General features: G+C 41.1%; 1 protein-coding gene across 1 annotated transcript in view; it reads left to right on the forward strand.

The window, feature by feature from the left end:
- The window catches only part of pth2rb (parathyroid hormone 2 receptor b), a 158,825-nt gene that overhangs the window by 90,539 nt on the left and 45,488 nt on the right, over positions 1–22,798 (forward strand). Inside the window, exon 14 of the mRNA XM_060911211.1 lies at positions 2,614–2,708. Coding sequence (XP_060767194.1) covers positions 2,614–2,708 — 95 coding nt within the window. The remainder of the gene's footprint in view (positions 1–2,613; positions 2,709–22,798) is intronic.

A 22,798-nucleotide genomic window follows, 5' to 3' on the forward strand; every position in this document is an offset into this window, starting at 1 on the left:
ATCAGACTCAGTGCGTACAGGCAGAAGGTTTTACATCTGATTCTCTCATGGTAACTAAAGGCATGCCACAGGGGTCAGTCCTGGGACCACTCCTATTTATTCTCTATATCAATAATATTAATCAAAATGTTTCCAATGCAAATTTTCACTTTTATGCAGATGGCATAGTACTATACAGTTCCGCATCCACACCATCCCAGGCTCTAGGTTCAATTGCAGCTAGCTTTCAGTACTGTTCAAAACAAGTGTTGCCAGGCAAAACAAACCTTGCCTGACAGTCTGGCCTATTCGCCTTACAAGGTGAATCCCTGATCTTCAGTTTGACATTTCAAGGTCAACATTCATGGTGCTAAATGAAAGCCCATATGGGACTACCTATATGTTGATAATGGTAATATTTCTCAATCATCAGTTGTCAGGCTATAGTTCTATGAAAATCCATGACCTTGAGTTTGACATTTCAAAGTCATTCAAGGTCAGAAGTCATGGTGGCAACTGAAAGCCCAAATGGGACTTCTTATATGTCGATAATGGTAAACATCTGTCTATCATTAACCATTTTAAAGTTAGGAGCCTCTGAAAATCGGTGACCTTGAGTTTGACCTTTCAAGGTCACTCATGGTCAAAGCTTATGATGCCAAATGAGAGCCCATATATGACTTTCTATATGTCAATAATATTAAGTATCTGTCTATCTTGAACTGTTTCATCTCTGAAAATCCATGACCTTGCATATGACCTTTCAAGGTCAAAGGTCATGGTGCCAAATGAAAGCCCATATATGACTTCCTAGTATATGTCGATAACATTAAGTATCTCTCTATCTTGAACTGTTTCCCAGTTATGAGCCTCTGAAAACTCGTGACCTTGACCCCTGACATTTGACTCCCAACCGCTAAGAAAACTATGAGAGATACCCCCATTATGTAGCATATCAATGGAAGCAGAATTGAAAAATGAACATTTTGGATTTGATTTGACATAAATATGACGGATATGAAAGAAGATATCACGGAAAAAAAAAAGATTTTTACCTTTTTGGTGACCTTGACCAGATGACCCTCAAAATGTTGGAGGTTCTATTTGAGTCCAATTCCCATCTCTCCTGAAAGTTTCATGAAGATTGGTCCAGCTGTTTTCCTGTAATGTTGCTAACAAAAAAAAAGGGGAAAAAAAGAAACAAAGAAACCCCACCGAAAACAATATCTCGTCCCCTGGTGGACTCCGTCCCGGCCGAGGTAATAACCTTTATGATTTAAAACTTGTTTTAAATGCCGATAAAACTAAACTCGTTTTGTTTTCACGTGCAAAATCAGCATCCCAAAACCTGCCACAAATCATCACTTTACAGGGTTCAGAGATCAAATCTGTATCCCAATACAAATATCTTGGTATTTGGATTGGTGACTCTCTTTCCTTTGCGTATCATATTCAAAAGCTGGTAAAAAAAACCCTCAAATTAAAATTAGGGTTTTATTTCAGAATCAAGTCCTGCCTTTTCTTTGAGGCCAGAAAGAGGCTTCTTGTTGCTGCCACTTTTATGTCTGTGTTGGATTATGGGAATGTGGTCTATATGCATGCATCTTAGTTTACATGCTCTTGACACAGTTTATCATGGAGCACTAAGGTTTATCACAAATTTCAAAGCTCTGACTCATCATTGTTTGTTGTATGTTCGTATTGGTTGGTCTGCCCTATCCAAACATAGACTTAAACATTGGCAGGTTCTCGTATATAAGTGTATTTTAGGTCTGCTTCCATCGTATCTTCAAGTGTATATTTGTCAAAAAAAAGTGTGGACAATTATAATCTTCGTTCTCAGGATCTGTTCTTACTTTCTGTTCTAAAGCTCCATACTGAATTGGAAAAAAAGGCATTTAAGTTTTTTGCACCCTCTACTTGAAACCAGTTACAAATTCACTTGAAACTTAAGGATTTGGTCCCATTACATGTATTTAAAGTGATTTTAGATGATTTGCAGACAGCTGTAGATGTTTTGCCTGACTTTTTGGAGTACTATTTTTAATGAACTTTTGTTGATTACTTTTAAATTCTCTTTATTGTGTAATTTATTCTGTAAATTATTTAATGTTGTGTGTATGGATGTATGTATTGGCTCTATGTTTTGTTAACTGTGCTGCTGCCTGTCTTGGCCAGGACACTCTTGTAAAAGATTTTTAATGTCAATTAGTCTTTCCTGGTTAAATAAAGGTTAATAAATAAACTAGACTGCATTTCCGCAGAGAAAATGCAAAGTGTGCTTGCTGAGCTGTAGCAGAACAGCTATCATGCTAACATGCAAGGGCGAACATGCTAACACCTCGCTTGCTAACAGCAAGCATGATAATATCCATCCATCCATCCATCCATCCATCCATCCATCCATTATCTGTAGCTGCTTATCCTGTCCTACAGGGTCGCAGGCAAGCTGGAGCCTATCCCAGCTGACTATGGGTGAGAGGTGGGGTACACCCTGGACAAGTCGCCAGGTCATTGCAGGAGCATGATAATATGCAAATGGTTAACAAGCTAGCAGCTAGCATGCTGCCATTACCATGTTAGCATGCTAGCTGCACTTAAAAGTTTGAAATTGACATTATGGTTTCCTTGCAGCTCAACTTTATTCTGTTTGTGAATATCGTGCGAGTTCTGGCCACCAAGATCCGAGAGACGAATGCAGGCAGATATGACACTCGCAAGCAGTACAGGTAAAAGTCAAAAGTACACTTTTTTATTATTAAAGCAATAAACAGAAAATAGTTGGAGTTCAATTTTAAATATTTTATTTACATATATAGAGGTATGTTTAAAAACAAAAAAGGCAATGTAAAGTGTGTTAGGAAAGCGTTTAGCCATTATGAGCCTTGAAATAGATTCTCTGGCATATCAAAGGGATAAGCACTGAAAGATCTTCCATCAGTTAATGATTTGATGATGGTGGTGGAGAATACTCTGTAAACACTCTCATACGGTAGGTGTTCAGTTGAATTGATATCTGAACTGTGACATCCAAGCATTCGGTGAGCAGGTCAGATTGAAAATGTTTCTTCCTAGGATTAGAAGTGATCAATTAGAAGAACTTTGGGTTGATTTGTAGTGACACTGTGTTTACTGGATTGATGAACTGGGAGATCGCGCTTTCAAAAGTTTTGTTTGAAATGCACATTCATTCCCAAAAACTCTTATTTAACCATAAGAGTAATAACTCACAGTGCAAATGAGATTGGACAAAGAATACAAAGCACCTTGTAAATTGTTACATAACATTAAATGCAACTAGAAATGGATAGAAGTTTGACGTATTATTATTTAATATAACCCCAAATCGGAAAAGTTGGGACGCTGTAGAATATGCAAATAAAAAAAGAAAGCAGTGATTTCTAAATTTTCTTTGACTTCTGTTTTATAGTAGACAGAATGAACCCAAGATATTGCATGTTTTGTTGGGTCAACTTTCATTTGTTCATATACAGCCATTCCTGCATTTTAGGCCTGCAACACATTCCAAAAAAAAAAAATAAGTTGAGATGGGGCCAATTTAGGGCTAGTAATGAGGTAAAACACTGAAATAATGATGTGATTTGAAACAGGTGTTATAGTGTGTCTATCAAAGCTTTACTCCATCATTGTGAATTAATCGCTGACAGTTTATGACAACATAATTGGTCGCACTGTCTGTTTGGGAGGGAATGTATGTCTCGCTTTCTTCCTAGTGTGATGGTAGCTAATGTTGGCTGCCTGTGAGCTCGTTTATATTCAGAGCAGCGCAATTAATGTGGTTTTTCAAGCACAGTTTTTCCTGTCATGTTGCATAACCTGCTATTTAAACCTATGCGGATGTTGGCATTTATGTAATTCAGAGGACATGCATTAACCTTCATCCTTCATGTAGTTGCTGTGTGAGCAAGTGTGTGAACTGAAGGACTAAACTGGGAGTACATTTGTTAAAACATTATAAATAAATCCATTTACAATGTAAACTGTATTTGTTTATATTGTCTTGCCTTAGTGTTTAGGGTCAGTGTGGTGTTTGAAGATAAACCTTTGTTCCAGTCTAAGGTTCATTACATTGCAGGCATTTAGCAGAGGCTGTTGTCCAGAGCAACGTACAACACACCCAGAGCAGCCTGGGGGGCAGTTGGGGTACTTGCTCAAGGGCACTTCAGCTGTTCCTGCTAGTCCAGGAACTCAAACTGGCAACCTTTTGGTCCCCAAACTGCTTCACTAATCTTTAGACCCTATGGGCAGTTTTGAGTAAGTTGTTTTTGTACATCAATCTGTTCATCTTTTCTTCAGTCCAGTCAAGTCTCTCAGTTTTGACTGCTGAAAAACATCTGCAGTGCATGATGGTGCTACCTCCACCATGCTTCACTGTGCATTATAGGTCTAATATTGACCAGGTTTCCTCCAGATGTCACACTGAGAGTCCTTTAGGTCACAAAATCCATTTTGGCCAAATCCATATCAGACTTTTACTGAGAAGTGACTACCATTTGGCCATTCAACATAAAGCCCAGATTAGCAGAGTGCTGTAGAGATTGTTTTCCTTCTAGCAGGTTCTCTTACCTTTACACAGGACTTTTGGGTTTCTTTTGACTTCATGGTGTATTTTTCTGCTCTGAAATGCACTGGGGTTTTATTTATTTATTTATTGAGAGAGAGAGAGAGAGAGAGAGAGAGAGAGAGAGAGAGAGAGAGAGAGAGATGTTTTTCCAAATCATGTACAATCCATCAAGTTCACCACAGATGAAAGTTAATCAAGTTGTAGAAACATTTGAAGGTGGTCAGTGGAAAGGGATGCATTTGAGATCAGTTTGAAGTGTCATATCAAAGGGTCCAAATAATATTCCATATATATATATATATATATATATATATATATATATATATATATATATATATATATATAATATGAGTGATTCCACGCTTATGGGTACTGAAATGGGGACATGAACTTATTTTTAAAAATTCACCTAAAACCATTTCTTTTTTTTACCATCAGGTCACAAAACATGTAATCTTTAATGAATGATATGGTAAAAGATAACTAATTTTCTGAGATGTAATAAAAACATATTTATATGCCAAAGTCAGAACGTAACAGAAGTGTTGTGGACATATATATTCTCAATTTTAACAATGTAGAATTACTTTTTGAAACATAGGAAGGTGATGTTTTAGCAAATATAATTAATAAACATGTGTAGTAGAATAAACATACACATTCTTTCAATAAGATTAACATGGTATATAGCTAGATTGTAATTAATTTGTAACAGACGCGAGATGGACAATCGTAACAGAAGTAATGTAACAGACATCATTTTGGAACTCATAGGCTTGACTTTGGCATATAAATATGTTTTTATTACATCTCAGAAAATTAAATTTATCTTTTAACATATCATTCATTAAAGATTACATGTTTTGTGACCTGATGGTAAAAAAAGAAATGGTTTTAGGTGAATAAGTTCATGTCCCCATTTCAGTACCCATAAGCGTGGAATCACTCATATATATATATATATATATATATATATATATATATATATATATATATATATATATATATATAAATTGAATTGAAACTAGAATGGCACTCGGTAGAGTAAATACTTCCGCCAAGCCACAGACAGTGGTGCTTGAAAGTTTGTGAACCCTTTAGAATTTTCTGTATTCCTGCATAAATATGACCTAAAACATCATCAGATTTTCACACAAGTCCTAAAAGTAGATAAAGAGAACCCAGTTAACCAAATGAGACAAAAATATTATACTTGGTCATTTATTTATTGAGGAAAATGATCCAATATTACATATCTGTGAGTGGCAAAAGTATGTGAACCTTTGTTTTCAGTATCTGTGTGACCCCCTTGTGCAGCAATAACTGCAACTAAACATTTCCGGTAACTGTTGATCAGTCCTGCACACCGGCTTGGAGGAATTTTAGCCCATCCCTCTGGACAGAACAGCTTCAGCTCTGGGATGTTTGTGGTTTCCTCACATGAACTGCTCGCTTCAGGTCCTTCCACAACATTTCGATTGGATTAAGGTCAGGACTTTGACTTGGCCATTCCAAAACATTAACTTTATTCTTCTTTAACCATTCTTTGGTAGAACGACTTGTGTGCTTAGGGTCGTTGTCTTGCTGCATGACCCACCTTCTTTTAAGATTCAGTTCATGGACAGATGTCCTTGGCAAACAGTCCTGGCCCAGATGCAGCAAAACATGCCCAAACCATGATAATACTACCACCACCATGTTTCCCAGATGGGATCAGGTTCTTATACTGGAATGCAGTTTTTTTCCTTTCTCCAAACATAACGCCTCTCATTTAAACCAAAAAGTTCTATTTTGGTCTCATCCGTCCACAAAACATTTTTCCAATAGCCTTCTGGCTTGTCCACGTGATCTTTAGCAAACTGCTTCAGATGGGTTAAATGCAGAGGATGAATTTCACTGTGCTTGAAAGTGTCCATGTGACAAATAAAGGTTTCGTCTTCATCTTCTTCTTCTCCTTGCAATCCTGCCATGCACACCATTGTTGTTCAGTGTTGTCCTGATGGTGGACTCATAAACATTAGCCAATGTGAGAGAGGCCTTCAGTTGCTTAGAAGTTACCCTGGGGTCCTTTGTGACCTCGCTGACTATTGCACGCCTTGCTCTTGGAGTGATCTTTGTTGGTTGACCACTCCTGGGGAGGGTAACAGTGGTCTTGAATTTCCTCCATTTGTACAGAATTTGTCTGACTGTGGATTGGTGAAGTCCAAACTCTTTAGAGATGGTTTTGTAACCTTTTCCAGCCTGATGAGCATCAACAACACTTTTTCTGAGGTCCTCAGAAACCTCCTCTGTTCGTGCCATGATACATTTCGACAAACGTGTTGTGAAGCTCAGACTTTGATAGATCCCTGTTCTTTAAATAAAACAGGGTGCCCACTCACACCTGATTGTCATCCCACTGATTGAAAACACCTGACTGTAATTTCACCTTCAAATTAACTGCTAATCCTAGAGGTTCACATACTTTTGCCACTCACAGATATGTAATATTGGATCATTTTCCTCAATAAATAAATGACCAAGTATAATATTTTTGTCTCATTTGTTTAACTGGGTTCTCTTTATCTACTTTTAGGACTTGTGTGAAAATCTGATGATGTTTTAGGTCATATTTATGCAGAAATATAGAAAATTCTAAAGGGTTCACAAACTTTCAAGCACCAGTGTACTGTCAGTATTAAAATCAATTTACTTGAACCTAGGATAATACTAAAGCTGTACACCAAATTTAATCCAAATCCATTCACTAATTTTTGAGTTAAGTTGTGAACAGGCCAAAAAAAAAAAAATCCTGGACCCACATACATGTCCAGATTTGCAGCAAAATCTAATCAATTTTTCCCACCTTTCCTCAATATTTCATTAAAATCCATTCACTACTTTGAGTTACATTGGGAACAGACAAACAAACAGAGGCAAAACCATAACCACCTCCAACACAGTTGGCTGAGGAAACAAATTCATTTTATGGAGTAATTTTCTGTCATAAACTATAATGGTTTATAATCTGCTTTACCAGGAGTTAGCACAGACTTTTGTGCATAAGACATTAAACTCTATCTAGATGGAAATAAATGGCATATATCAAAGTCACAAGCTGTTAGAAGGAATGATTATGGGGTGTAGGGAGGTAAGATTTTGGCCAGCAGGAAAATAAAATTAAAAATTCATATCACCAGTAACCATAATGAGAATTTATCGTGTCTACCATTTACCATCTGTCATATTCACTCTACTTTTTTTTCCTTTGCTACTTTGCCCAGGTAATCTCATATCACTTTGTGTTTTTTAGCATTAGCAGACAGACCCAATTACAAAAAAAAACACACCCAACCCCCCCCCCAAAAAACAAAAACAAAAAACAACAACCCAAACACTTTTTTTAGTTGTAATGAAAGCATGCTGATTCAATTTATCAGACTGGACTCCTGGCTGACAATCTGACAGTGGAAATCATTTTAAAACTGTCATGTTATTCCAAGCTACTGTTTCATTTTATTTGTATTTTCAGAGGGATGTGAAACCTGTGAGGATGTTGAGAGAAAAAGATGTGGAAAATAGGGAGGGAAAGTAATCTCATCGCCCCCTACTGGATGCGTTCCAACCTCTATGGCAAAATGAATGGAAATATCTTTTCAAAAAATTACATTTCGGGTTACATTTCAAAGTTAAGACAATGGCTTCCATATGTTGTGCATGTCGGGCAGCTCTATCGATCCTGGTGATCATACTTTATTTTTTCCACCGATTTGAATTGTTTTGAATGTTTTTTAATAAGCTGATCAAAGACTACACGGACCCAACGTCGCATATGTGATGTCACTGCAAGTCTAGCGCCTTTCCAAATCTGTAGCAGGTAGCGGCCGGCGAGTAGCCTACATCAACATGCCGATTTGTATAGAGTGCTTCGAGGTCAGCGCGCACCCGGCGGCGGCCATATTGGAAGTCAAAGCGCGCTGTGTCAGTGCATTGTTGTTGTTCAGCGAAGCAAAAAGGGGTGACAATGCCGAATACGTGTGTCATTGTTGGCTGTAGTAACCGAGGGGAAAAGGGTGGCAAAAGCTTCCACAGACTCCCTAAAGTCGTGACTAACCAGGGAATTGCAGCACAGGAGAAAAGCGAGCGGAGGAGACAACAGTGGCTGGCTGCCATTAACCGATCAAATTTAGGACAACTTGACTGTATCCGGATTTGTTCTGATCACTTTGTGACAGGTAGGTTAATATTGTCTTGAATTTCATAGTTACTAAAATAGTTATTTTAATTTCATAGTTACCGGTAGCATCCAGTATGCCGGCTGTTGTGTGACCGTCGTACTTTCCCTCAGTCTCGTGGCCGCTTCAACATAAAACAACAGGGAAGCAACATGGGAGCAACATTCCCCAAGTCCAGCAATGCAGTTGCAATGTGCACACAAAATAGCATGTCTCTTGTCAACTATTATCCAGGGGTGTAGACTAGGCTGGGATAGACTCTGCGAGTGTAACACTTTCCCTCTGATCACTTTTGTCTCTCCGTCTTCAGCAGTAAACACCGACACATCGCGGACCCAACCAGACACAAATCTATCGTATGCTTCCATGCTCTTGTAGTTCTGGAAATCCTTTAGTTCACAAAATGGACTTGGGTGAAACACTAGATAGTTCACAAGATCGATGTATGTCACATGTGGCAACAAGCTGGGGTCAGCTTTCCATTCCTTCTCACTAACAGTGTATGGATCTACATTCCCAATGAAATGTACCTTCTCAGCATAACGCTCCCGTGCCTGCTTATCCAAACTTTCACAGTAGTGCTCCATCACTTCAGATGTCTAAATTCTTAAAAAATCCAAGCTTTTAAGCCCTCTAACGCGGAAACGAATCAGTGAATGTTTACTCTATGATATGTACTCTATGCGCGCTCTGGAGCGAGTGACTTCCAAGATGGCCGCGCACGCGCAGTGTTACTATTTTTAGCATCATCTCGGAGCCCTCTATAGCGTGGTTGGCGGAGTATTTCTGTACCAATAAGAAATGCATCCCTCGTGGGGATAACCATTACAGATCAGGGCATGTAGTCAACTGCTGCTATTCACAGGGAGAGCTGTCAGCACTCGTAAGGGCTAGTATGAAGAACAAAACTTATCAAGCCTACTGCTGACATAATATGAGCGACTCTGACTAGACAGTTTGGTTGTAGTCCGTTTCTGACAGGTTAGGCGCAATTTCGAGCTTTTAAAAGACAGCGAAATTTCACCTGATACTTTCACAGTTAGTAGATAATCCCAACACATACAACATATTTTTTGGGGGTGTACAAGTTCCACGTCATAACTTCGTGGGATTTTTTAAAAAATCGGGTCTATGGGATTTTCAATAGTATGGCTCTCGGCTTAGGAACGCTACCACTAGGATCACTGTGTTTCACTTTCCCTCCCTATAAGAGGTACAGAGACATACTGATGCTGTATGTTTCCAATTAATTGTTGAGAAATTCAAAAGAAATCAGATTTTCTTGTTGGAAATTATTTCAGTCCCCCATGCTGAAAAAGTCCAGCTTGGTTTGGCCAGCTTCCAGTTGCTAAGTGTTGGTAGAAATGAAATAGTTTTATTGACAAGTTATTTTTGAAGAAAATAGCACAAGATTAAGGCAGTTAGGAAACTGGATACCTTGAACACCTACATTGTTTAGAAATGACTATGAGGACAGCTGCTAACATATAATTCTTAGCAGTTAACCATTTCAGAGGCATGTCTGCTTGCTGGCTAGTAAATGGTTATGCTTTCAAAGTGGAGCCAATCAGAAAAAGTTCAAAATAATCTTCTGAGTTGTACCAGATGGGGGTGATCTCACTTTTCAACAAAATACAGCATTTGATTCTTTAAACTGTTTTTGAAAGAATGTAAAAAAGTTTTAAATCCTTGGTTCAGCCTCTTTGAGGTCTCTCCCTCACAAACAGCCTAGAATGGTTGTTGTTCATATCCTGTAGCTCAGTGTTTCTCAACCACTGGGTACCATACCATCTAGTGGGCCGCAATTTTTTTTCCAAGTTTGAAGCCAAATACTAAATAGTTCAGGATGCTGTTGTGTCCCAAATCCAGGAGCTGGTTTGCCAAACACTTTTCAAGTAGAATAAATACATTTGTGGGTAAATTAAGATGAACAAACCTTTTTGTCACATTTCTCTTCTACATTTAACCGCACATGCACACACAAACAGAGAGAGAGAGAGAGAGAGAGAGAGAGAGAATGCTATAAAAATATGTTTGTGGGTAAATTCTATGGATCTATGATGCCTGCTGGAAGAGAAGAGCAGGGAGGATTGGGAATTGAGCAGCTGTCGTTTGTTTACACCCGATACCAAAACTTGTGGCGTCGTACCATTGCAAAGACGTGTACAAAAAGCCCAGAAACTCCTACTTACTCAGGCAAAAATGATACAGGATTTATCAGAGGTGGAAAGTAACGAATTACATTTACTCACGTTACTGTAATTAAGTAGATTTTTTGTGTAATTTGTAATTTAAGTAGTTTTTGAAATGGGTAATTTTACTTTTACTCAAGTACATTTTGAACCAAGTATTTTACTTCGCTACATTCGAAAACCGCCCGTTACTGAGTAAAAAAATTAAATGCAGGGAAAAAAACCCCCAATTGGCCTAAACTGAAAGGAAACTGGCGCAGGCGCGCGCACGGAATATCCATATTAGCCTACATGTATCGTTGGATGATGGCTGGTGCTGAGGTAGCCGAGCAAGAGATAAAGGAGGTCATGGAGGAGGTTGAGGATTGCCAAGAAGAGAATTCCCGTGGAACAGATGTGCCGGACAGCGAGGGAAATCCTTGGCCGTATCTCAGCCAGTACTTTGCATTCAAACACAAACGAGGCAATAACATAATAATGCAATGCAAAATGTGCCTGCCCTGCCGTACAGAGCTATCAGTCTACAAAACGTCCACATCAAATCTGCGGAAGCATGTGGTGGTAAGTAGATATGTGCATTTACCTGTGTATCCCAAACGTTATATTTATTGTTTGGTTAAAACCTTCCACTGTTGAGTAAAATGTGCCTTCATTATCAATTCTTTTGGCCACCTAGCATCCATACTGATCACTAACGTTTCAAGTGAAGTAGCCTAAATGAAATGAATCACCTCACGTTTACAAATTTGTTTTATCAGAACGAGAGTCAGAAATAATACAAGCGCATGGTTTTAGTTGCAATTGGTCTCTTATGAAAAAATCCTAATTCATGTATAGACTAACTCCTGGGTTGTTAGCTGTAGCCTAGACTAGAGCTTTGGGAGGTCACTGATAGGCCATCAAAACATTTTCACTGTCTTGGATACTTTGTTTGATTTTGGTTTTCTTTTCTTTTTTTATTGTGGTGTTTGAGTTGGGTCCGTGTACTTTTTCGTTCATTCATTATTCTATTTTGGAAGTCACATGAGAAATGAAAAAGGACTCGTTTATGAACTTTTACACTTGTGTAAGACTTGTGAAATGGAATCCAGAGCCATGTTTTGATGTATTTTTAGTTATTGAAAATGAGTCACTGAACAACAGAAAAAGGGAAAAAGCAATTTTGAAAAATGCCGTTCTGAATTGCGTTTTAGTTTATTTAGAACTTAGGTTTTGGGTGGGGTGGCACGGTGGTGTAGTGGTTAGCGCTGTTGCCTCACAGCAAGAAGGTCCAGGTTCGAGCCCCGTGGCCAGTGAGGGCCTTTCTGTGTGGGGTTTGCATGTTCCCCCCGTGTCCGCGTGGGTTTCCTCTGGGTGCTCCGGTTTCCCCCACAGTCCAAAGACATGCAGGTTAGGTTAACTGGTGACTCTAAATTGACCGTAGGTGTGAATGGTTGTCTGTGTCTATGTGTCAGCCCTGTGATGACCTGGCGACTTGTCCAGAGTGTACCCCGCCTTTCGCCCATAGTCAGCTGGGATAGGCTCCAGCTTGCCTGCGACCCTGTAGAACAGGATAAAGTGGCTAGAGATAATGAGATGAGATGAGGTTTTGGGTGACCTGGAAGCCTAAGCTTGTGGGTGGGTTGGGAGCATTATGGTTTGTTTATTCTCATCCGTATGACATGGCGTCTTTGGAGGCATATTCCCACGGTTCAGAAAAAAACGGCAAAGTCCCACTGCTCAGTTTTACCATGGGCGTCAGGGTGGAAAAATGGCAAAGTCCCACTGCCTAGTGTTACCATGGGCATCAGGCGTTAAAACGGCAAAGTCCCAACTTTCGGTTTTACCAAGGGCCAGTGCGACTCGGAGGCCCGCGAGGCAGAAGGTTTTCAATCCGCCCCTGGGTTGGGGTGGGCTTCAGTGTGGGTGCCCATGCCCTACTGGTGCGCCAGGTTAGGGTCCCGAGCGGGGTGGAGCGGAAGTCACTGCGGGGTCAAGGGAGAGCGTGCTGTGGGTGGGAGGGAGTCATTTATTTATTTATTTATTTATTTATTTATTTAATTGAACACTCCCTGTGTAGGTGGCTCTCATTAAGGCACGGAGCGGAGTTCGCCTCGTGGGAAAATAAGGTCCCCTGGCTGGGAGCTGATGGGCCCTGGCAGCGCTGCTTCGTTGGGGTAGAGGGCAGAGGACGCTGGCTGGCAAGTTTGGGGAGGCTGGGACCTCCCCTGCCCGAGTGACGAGCGTCCAAAGTCGGGCTGGAGCCGCCGATGGAAAAACGAAACTCAAGCCGAGCACCGTGGCTCTTCGTCCCGAGGCGCGGGGCTAGCCGCATATGGAGGCATATGAAATTCAATAAAGGAATAAATGAATATTACAAAATAAGAAAACTATCAGAAATGTTGTCCACTTTTCTAATACTACTATTTGATGATGGCAATACATTTCGAAAACAAAATAGAACCATTTCTGCTTGTATTGTTTTAAATAAAACACCAAGCTGCACCCTTTTTTAAATTTCATCTTTCATTCCAAAATAGAATAATGAATGAACGAAAAAGTACACGGACCGAGTTGGACCATACAATTCAGAATTTGGCACTTTGCTTAAAAATGTTTTCTGGGGTGGTCTCAAAATAGTTTGCACATTACCTCTCGACAGGTTGTAAACATTATGCAGTTAATTTGTCAATTATATTTTCTATATAAGGAAGAGCACAGTGTTACTAAGGAATCGCTTCGCTGTCTTTAAATCGTGAGAGCCCCGGACACTTTGAGTTTGGTTGGTTTACGTTTCATATGTGTCATTTAGTAAGTCTGCTTTAGTGGGTTTAATAGCTGGCGTTTGTCAGTAAAGAAAAAAATGGATGATAGAATTTACAAGTTATGCCACTTGTACTTGAAAATGTTTTATGGGGTAGTCCAAACAAAGCTTTATACATTATACTGCCTGAAAGGTTATTATGTGGACTAATAGTTCATTAAAACAATTTGATTTATGACTTGTCCTTTCTTTTTTTACATCAAATAATTGAAAGTAACTTACGCTACGTTCACACTGCAAGGCTTAATGCTCAATTCCGATTTTTTTGTGAAATCCGATTTTTTTGTGAGGTCGTTCACATTAACAAATATATGCGACTTGTATGTGATCCTCAGTATGAACGAAAAGCGACCTAAAAGTGTTCCGCATGCGCATTGCAGGATATGACGACGTCACACGCAGTGAGCATGGCCAGTGTTTACGGAAGTAAAACCGCCCGGTTGCGGTATGACCCATCCAATCTAGCTTGAATAGCTGTATCCACCCAAATGGAAATCAGCTCCCTAACCTCTGCGTCCTTCCATTGAGAAGATTCAGAACCTTCACAGCCCGAAGCGTCCCTCGCATTGATGTCATGCGCAGGGGTGCAGATACGTTTTTTGAACTGGGGGGGACAAAAAACTGGGGGGGACAAAGCTGCCAGCAAACCAACCCCAACCCCGATATGCCTGTCAAACTTGTTGTGGGTTACCATAGCAACCAAGCTCGAGCTCACAACCTGTGCAGTCTGCGCAGCTCAACCAACCGAATATCAGTCTTGGTTTTATGTGAGTTGTTGCAACTATGTATACACTGCTGTGCACCTCAATAAACCGAATGGTAATTAGTCTTTTTCCGTGAGGTTTGCCTTATGCAAAGAAAGATAGCATAGACGTTTTTTCCTCCCTATAAGTGGGGGGGGACCGAACGAGGTGAATTTAAATCTGGGTGGGACGAGTCCCACCCTCTATCTGCGCCCGTGATTATGCGCCATGTTGTTGTAACTTTTTTTGAGAGACCCGCCGCCTACTTCAGCGCAGAATAGTGACGTTTGTGGCTTGTTGATGATGTGTAAGTCGGATGAATGCGACCTGGCGGTTCAGACTGAAGTCGCATATGAAAAGAGCGGATAGGAATCGGAATTAGGACCATATATCCAAACGGCCTGGGTCGGATTTGAAAAAATCGGATCTGTGTCGTTCATATTGTCAATAAAAGATCGGATACAGGTCACATATGGGCGAAAAGATCGGATTTGAGTCACTTCAGCCTGCAGTGTGAACGTAGCCTTAGTAACTTTTACTCAAAGTACATTTTAAATTGAGTACTTTTTTACTTTTACTCGAGTAGATTTTTAGATGGGTACTTTTACTTGAGTAGAATTTAAGCAAAGTAAAGATAGTTTTACTTAATTACAATTTTTCAGTACTTTATCCACCTCTGGGATTTATCTTGTAGTGTCCTGATGCCCAGATCTTTAACCCAGCCATGTATAAAAAGTTGTACTCTTCCATATTCTTCCAGGTTTTCATCTGTGTCCATGTAGAACGATGTCTGCAGCACCAGGTAGTTTGAGACATCGGGGAACTCAACAGATGGATAATTTTCCAGCTCATAATGAATGAATGAATGAATGAATGAATAACTTTATTTAAACACGATAAGTTGATCAGCGGGCGGAACGGTGGTGTAGTGGTTAGCACCGTCGCCTCACAGCAAGAAGGTCCGGGTTCGAGCCCCATGGCCGGCGAGGGGCTTTCTGTGCGGAGTTTGCATGTTCTCCCCGTGTCCGCGTGGGTTTCCTCCGGGTGCTCCGGTTTCCCCCACAATCCAAAGACATGCAGGTTAGGTTAACTGGTGACTCTAAATTGACCGTGAATGTGAGTGTGAATGGTTGTCTGTGTCTATGTGTCAGCCCTGTGATGACCCGGCGACTTGTCCAGGGTGTACCCCGCCTTTCGCCCGTAGTCAGCTGGGATAGGCTCCAGCTTGCCTGCGACCCTGTAGGACAGGATAAGCAGCTACAGATAATGGATGGATGGATGGATGGATGGATGGATGGATATTATCATGCTTGCTGTTAGCAAGCGAGGTGTTAGCATGTTCGCCCTTGTATGTTAGCATGATAGCTGTTCTGCTACAGCTCAGCAAGCACACTTTGCCTGCATTCGTCTCTCGGATCTTGGTGGCCAGAACTCGCACGATATTCACAAACAGAATAAAGTTGAGCTGCAAGGAAACCATAATGTCAATTTCAAACTTTTAAGTGCAGCTAGCATGCTAACATGGTAATGGCAGCATGCTAGCTGCTAGCTTGTTAACCATTTGTATATTATCATGCTCCTGCAATGACCTGGCGACTTGTCCAGGGTGTACCCCACCTCTCGCCCATAGTCAGCTGGGATAGGCTCCAGCTTGCCTGCGACCCTGTAGAACAGGGTAAAGCGGCTAGAGATAATGAGATGAGATGAAGTTGATCAGCAGAGCTGGTGGGGGCGTGCATGTACAGATACAAATAATTACAAATACAAAAGACTAAAAATATACACAATCTTTAAAAAAAACCTTAAAATCTGTTGATTATCTGTTAATTATCTTCACATTTAAAGTTAATTAATAGTATGCATAACTATTGTCTTTGTATGTAATTACAGCTACAATATGATCAAATTTTAGTCTACTAATGTCAAATTTAGCTCGTAAATTTTTCTTTCATCAGAAAAATCCTTCTTTGTTAGCATGTAAGCAGGGCCGGCTCTAGGTCTTTGGCTGCCCTAGGCGAGATTGAGTTTTGGCGCCCCCCAAGAAAAAACCCTCTAATAATATCTAAATAACACTTTAATCTAATCACTCTATTCTATTACTATTAAACAATGTATGGTGCATGGACAATAAACAAGAAGTCATTTTTATCTTTTTCATTATTGTTATTATTGTTATCATTATTAACATAAAGTGTCACAAAGTAAAATGACCACACAAATTCAATACATATCTCCATATAATGGGCAAAAACTCTTCCGCACCCTGTTCAAAGTGTAGTGCATGGACAATAAACAAGAAATTATTTTTAGTTTATTTTTTGCTATTAAAAGTTAAGTCATCTCTGAAGAATTAACAAATTAAATGAATAAAAAATTCTACAATTCTAAATTGTGCAAACTTAAGCACCCTATTAGGACATCAATGGGCTGTATTTTCAAACAAAAGTGCTATTATGGGTACTTTGTTATTGAAGTCTATTGCTGTTTGCATCTAGTTAGCTAGGCAGACATTGATTCAGGCATCTAAAATATTAATTTGCCACTATAATGGTTGATATGAGAAATTAGATCAGACTTACCTCTATACTTGGCTCTATTTGTTTCTTCCTGTAGCCTTCGTTTGCGCCCTTGCGCACCCGAGAGTTTGGATTTCTTCATTTAAGCACTTGTAGTCTGGGCTACTTTTTGCAGTGGATAGCCATTCTCATTCCCCGATGAACACCGCTCCCCCCGCCCCCCTTATAACCTATCATTGTGCATTTTTAGTAGGCATAAGGAAATCACCGACCACTACTGCGTAGGCTACACTTGTTTTTCAACCTTTTTGAGCCAGGGCACACTTTTTTCAATGAAAAAATCTCAAGGCACATCACCAATAGAAAATGTTGACTGAAACTAAAACACTGTTGCCAATATTTACAATATACAGTCATTCTATAATTTTCCACGATACACTTGGTGATCTCTCATGGCACACTAGTGTTCCGCGGTACTAGAGTTCGGCAGCACAGTGGTTGAAAACACTGTACACCACTGATGCACTTGGTAACATCTCCATTCAATAACTCCATCCCTCCTTTTTGGTGGGGTTTTGGTCGCCCTTGGCGCCCCTGGACACACTTTGCGCTCTAGGCAATTGGCCAAAACAGAGAATAGCTGCGGATGTGCACTTGCGCGCCCGAAGACACACTATGGAGCACTTGCATGTGACATCACAGCCGATCCAGATTGTGACAGATGCCATCTTGTCGGTCAAATGCCATATTCCACCTTCTGCTTCTACTTCTGGTTCTACTTCTGCTTTTACTTCTACCTTTTCTTCTGGAAAACCCTACTATATACAATTCTACTACAACGGCTGCGGCTACAAGCTCTCCCTACCTGTGCACGTTTTTTATGTTTTTTGTGTGTATTTTTGCGTGTTGTTCGTCTGTATCGGACTTCAATATCCACAACAACCGTATGGACTTACTGGACATTAGTTTCCAGCAGAAAATGACGGTTTGTAGCGATTTCCATCACATGCACAACATTCCGGACGAGAAAAAAAAAACATTCCGGACGAGATAGTGAGACCAGTGGGGTCTCCGTGGATTGTTATCGGAAGCAAAGCAAAGGAGGCGGTGCCGGGAGCGGAAGCAAAAGCGAGGCTGCAGGCAGAGCCGGCCTGTTGACTAAGCTCAGAAAACAGCCACTCAAATCTCCACTGCCAAGCCTCTACCTCTCCAACGCCAGATCCATGTAAACAAGATGGACGATTTGGAATTACCTTATTCTATTCTATAATCGGCTGGTCAGTGCTATACTCAATACTTAAGTGACTTACCCATCCAATGAGGATTCTTGTTTACAAGATGCCACATCTGAGTCTCTGACAAATCCTGAATTTCTGTAAAGATAACTGTCCAGAGATTTATAGGCACGCAGTGCTTCACCACTGAACAGCGAGGGAAAGTTAATAAGGTAATTATACACGTCCGGGTATTCCGCTGACAGTTCAAAATCCGGTCGTGAAAACTCCGTCCGGTAAGCCATAAGGGTCACAAATCTGTAGATCGTTTATTTTAGACATGTATCTAGTTATCTGTTCATTAGAAAAATGAGCCGTGTAGTCCGTCGGTTGAAATTGATCCATTCTGTACACAAGTGCAGCAGTATTCAGCGGTGTTTTTGACCGACAAGATGGCGGTTGTGTACTTTCCGGTCACGTGACTGCAAGATCTCTATAGACAGGGCGAACCACTGTTGAGCGCTTATTGTTTCATGATTAACAACCACCACCACACCCCACCCCACCTTTTTTGACAAATCGCACCCTGACTACATGCTTTGCTGTACAATTAAATTAGGCTAAGACATTATAATGCTGACTCGTTTTCAGAATAGTGGAAGTCATAATTTTTCTCCCCTCGTTTCTGCGCCCCTGGATGGATGCAGCGCCCTTAGCATTTGCCTATATTGCCTATGCCACGGGCCAGCTCTGCATGTAAGGATCTAATCCCATTGAGTGGTTTCTATATCCACTTCTTTTGAGTGTACTTCTTGGTTTTAATAACTTGCTTGCTTGTACACAAACATGGCAATAAGTTCTTGTGTTAATGGACCAGACTCCACTTTTGGATCATTAATCCCTTTTGGCTGAGAATGCCCTGCATGCATGGTTTGGCTTCTGGCACATCCATACACTTTTAAATACAATACCTACAATTAAAGGCAGTTTGTTTTCATTGCATTTATTTAATTCCCATCTGTAACAGGGAGTGATGTTGCATCCCATTAATACACTTTACAATAGATTATTAGATTCTAATAGAATAGATAAGCCAAAATAATTGGGGATCTTTTTTAATGGGCCCCGGCTTGGTACAAGTATGAATAGGTGGGCCTTAAAGTAGAAAAGGTTGAGAACCACTGCTATAGCTCTACCATATACAGTATGTGGAAAAGCATGAGCAAAACCTACCTTTATCTACTCATCTTTCAAAATTTCACAGAAGTACTGTACTACTTATTGCTTTAGATACAGTGTAATACTGAGAATTACATCTCTTTGAAAGTGAGAGCATGTGTACATGGCACATGGCATTCCTTACATCTGCATTGCCTCTGTATGTGATACAGGAAGAAACATGCAAGAAGTAATTCTCAACTTTACTCAAAGTTATGCAAAATAACTTTAGTCCAGGTTTATACAGATGGCAGAGCTCATTATTTACAGAATCCAAAAGCATTCCTCTGTGTAACAACTTGGCACAGTTTCACATTATGCCACAAGCTGGAATTAGTCTAGTGTGTACCTCTAGGCGATAATAAAATGCTGCAACTATTAATTTACTGGCCATACAACACAAAAACCTGGATATTCATGTTTCTGCTAACTTAGTGGTGGTGGTGGTGTGAACAAAATATACTGATATTGGGTTGGGGTTTTTTTGTTTTGTTTTTTTAATTACTTAAACCATACATATGTACTTGCATGTGTGAAAGTCAACCTGGACAATACCATGGCATTTGGGAGAGAACTGTGCTACATGGTGACAAGTTAGCAGTGAGCCTGGGCACCCTGGTAGCAATGAATTGTTGAGTAGTGTAGTTGTTCATGTTTTGCATTAAATTGTGAGATTTTTACTGGATATAACACTAAATCTACAGTACATTTGTTGTGTTGATGTAGTACCAAGATTTCTTACTTGGAGCCATGCCCTGCTTCTGTCCTCTTAAAAGAAATAGGTCACCCTCACCTCCAATCAAAAACGTTCAATTATATTTGCAGTCATAAATAAATACTGCAATTCAATTCAGACAAATACTGGCAAACATTTAGTCATGCAGGGAAACCATCATCTTCAAACACAAGCTACATTTAACAATTATTCCATGAAATCAAGTCGTACATGCGCTGATAGCCGACGAGGCGCATAGCACCAAGTACGACGAGATTGAGTAGAATAACTGTTTTATTCAATCCACATTCACTGGATTTTGAGGAACAGACATTTTTATTTTTTACAAATTTGATAAATTAAAAACTTTCTACAAAGCATTTGACAATCATTTATGCTGAGGCGGACTTCTTAAAAACCTATCGATGGCTGCACGAATTGACTTTAGTGTTTTTTGGGGTTTTTTTTGTAGAAAGTGCCATCTTGCTGTTGTGCCAAGGCAGTGTTGTAATCGAGTTTCTAAACCTCGAGTCCGAGTCCAATCTCGAGTCCCCAGTGTTCAAGTCTGAGTCAAGTCCAAGTCATTAAAAAAAATTCGAGTCGAGTCCACTATTGATCTGAGTCGAGTCTGAGAACAAGACTCCAACTGTACCATTTGATGGTGGCTGTTTTAGCCCCATTAACATTAGTTTGTTCCTGAACATGACATATGAACAGGTGAATGTGCTTCTCTTTATCAGGGAGTGTGAAGTATTCTGTCAGAGATGGTTGGGAGACGGATGTAAGTGCAGAAGGTGTGTTTATTAATCCAAGTGAAGAAGGTAAACAATCCAGAATGGCAGGCAAAAGCGTAAAACAGGCAATAGGTTGAGCGAGGCATAAATGGGCTATCATAGACTCGGCAGAATCAAAGACGAGAAACAGGAAATCAGGGATCAGGAAACCAAACAAGGAAATAAAGTACGGTAATGTGTCAGCAATGCAACTCAATACTTTGCAAAGTAAGTGTGTTTTCACAGGTTTTATATTGGCGCGCTGATTGCGCTTTAATCCTGTGCAGGCGCAAGTCGTTTACGGCTCACGCAAGAGTCCACTTGGCACATGTGCTTTCCGGAGCATGCCTGAGAGTCTATCTGATGCACGCGCCAAGGCACACAGGTGTGACACACTTACATGAATTTGTTACAAAATTAATGTAGATATAAATATCTTATGCCAAATTATTATGGCATGTTACAAAAAAAATAAAGAAAAAATCCGAGTCCTCATCTCTATTTTCCGAGTCCTAATACAGTTAATGTACGAGTCCGAGTCCAAGTGCTCAAGCCCAAGTCGAGTCATGAGTCCTTAAAATTAGGGCACAAGTCCTGGACTCAAGTACCCGTACTACAAGCCTGAGCTGAGGTATAGAATAGCTTTAGACATTTATTTAATTCTTCCTTGGATATTTCAGTGTAGCGCTTTCAGCGTGTGGGTGGAGCACAGAGGACGGCAGGACAACGCTTCAGGTATAGACAAGGCTTTTATTTCGTAACTTTTCAGTTAGATCGCCGGTTTCTCGTAAGTGCCGTAACACACACACACACACACACTCGGTGTTCTGGTCCCGGGTTGCGCTCCCTCTGCTCTCCCTCTGCCTCCTTAAATAGGGAGCGGTTACTGGGAAAACACAGGTTAATCACCGTCAGGTGTAGTGATTCTGCCACTCACCTTCCCTGGCTCTGCCCTCCTGTCACAGACCGGCGCTTGACCACGCCCCCGCTGCCACATACCCCCACCGCCCGACTCAGGCCAGGCGCCCGTCCGGCCTGCAGCCGACTCCCCCCCCCCCCGACGGGAGAGGAAGTCCGCCACAACCATCTGCACTCCCGGCCTGTGGACCACCTTGAAGTTGAAGGGTTGGAGTGCCAGATACCAACGGGTGATCCGCGCGTTGGCATCCTTCATGCGGTGGAGCCACTGGAGGGGCGCGTGGTCCGAACAGAGGGTGAAAGGGCGCCCCAGCAGGTAATAACGGAGGGCGAGGACCGCCCACTTGATCACCATGCATTCCTTTTCAATCGTGCTGTAGTGCCCCTCACGCACCGACAGCTTCCGACTGATATACAAGACGGGGCGATCCTCCCCCTCCACCTGCTGGGACAAAATGGCCCCCAGCCCCCTGTCCGACGCATCTGTCTGCAACATAAAAGGGAGAGAGAAGTCAGGGGAGTGTAAAAGTGGCCCCCCACACAGTGCAGCCTTTACCTCAGAGAAAGCCCGCTGGCACTGCTCCGTCCACTGGACCGGATCTGGCGCCCCCTTTTTAGTGAGGTCAGTCAGCAGGCTGGTGATGTCGGAATAATTAGGTATAAACCTACGATAGTAGCCAGCCAGCCCCAGGAACTGTCTCACCCCCTTTTTGGTCTTGGGCCTCGGGCAGGCCGCAATTGCTGCCGTCTTATTAATTTGGGGACGCACCTGCCCGTTGCCCAAGTGGAAGCCCAGATACCGTACTTCCACCCGCCCAATCGCACACTTCTTCGGGTTGGCAGTGAGACCCGCCCGCCTCAGCGACCTAAGGATGGCCCTCAGGTGTTGCAGGTGCCGCTGCCAGTCATTACTATAAATGATAATATC

The sequence above is a fragment of the Neoarius graeffei genome, chromosome 27, assembly GCF_027579695.1.
Source record: "Neoarius graeffei isolate fNeoGra1 chromosome 27, fNeoGra1.pri, whole genome shotgun sequence".
Classification (NCBI taxonomy): Eukaryota; Metazoa; Chordata; class Actinopteri; order Siluriformes; family Ariidae; genus Neoarius; species Neoarius graeffei.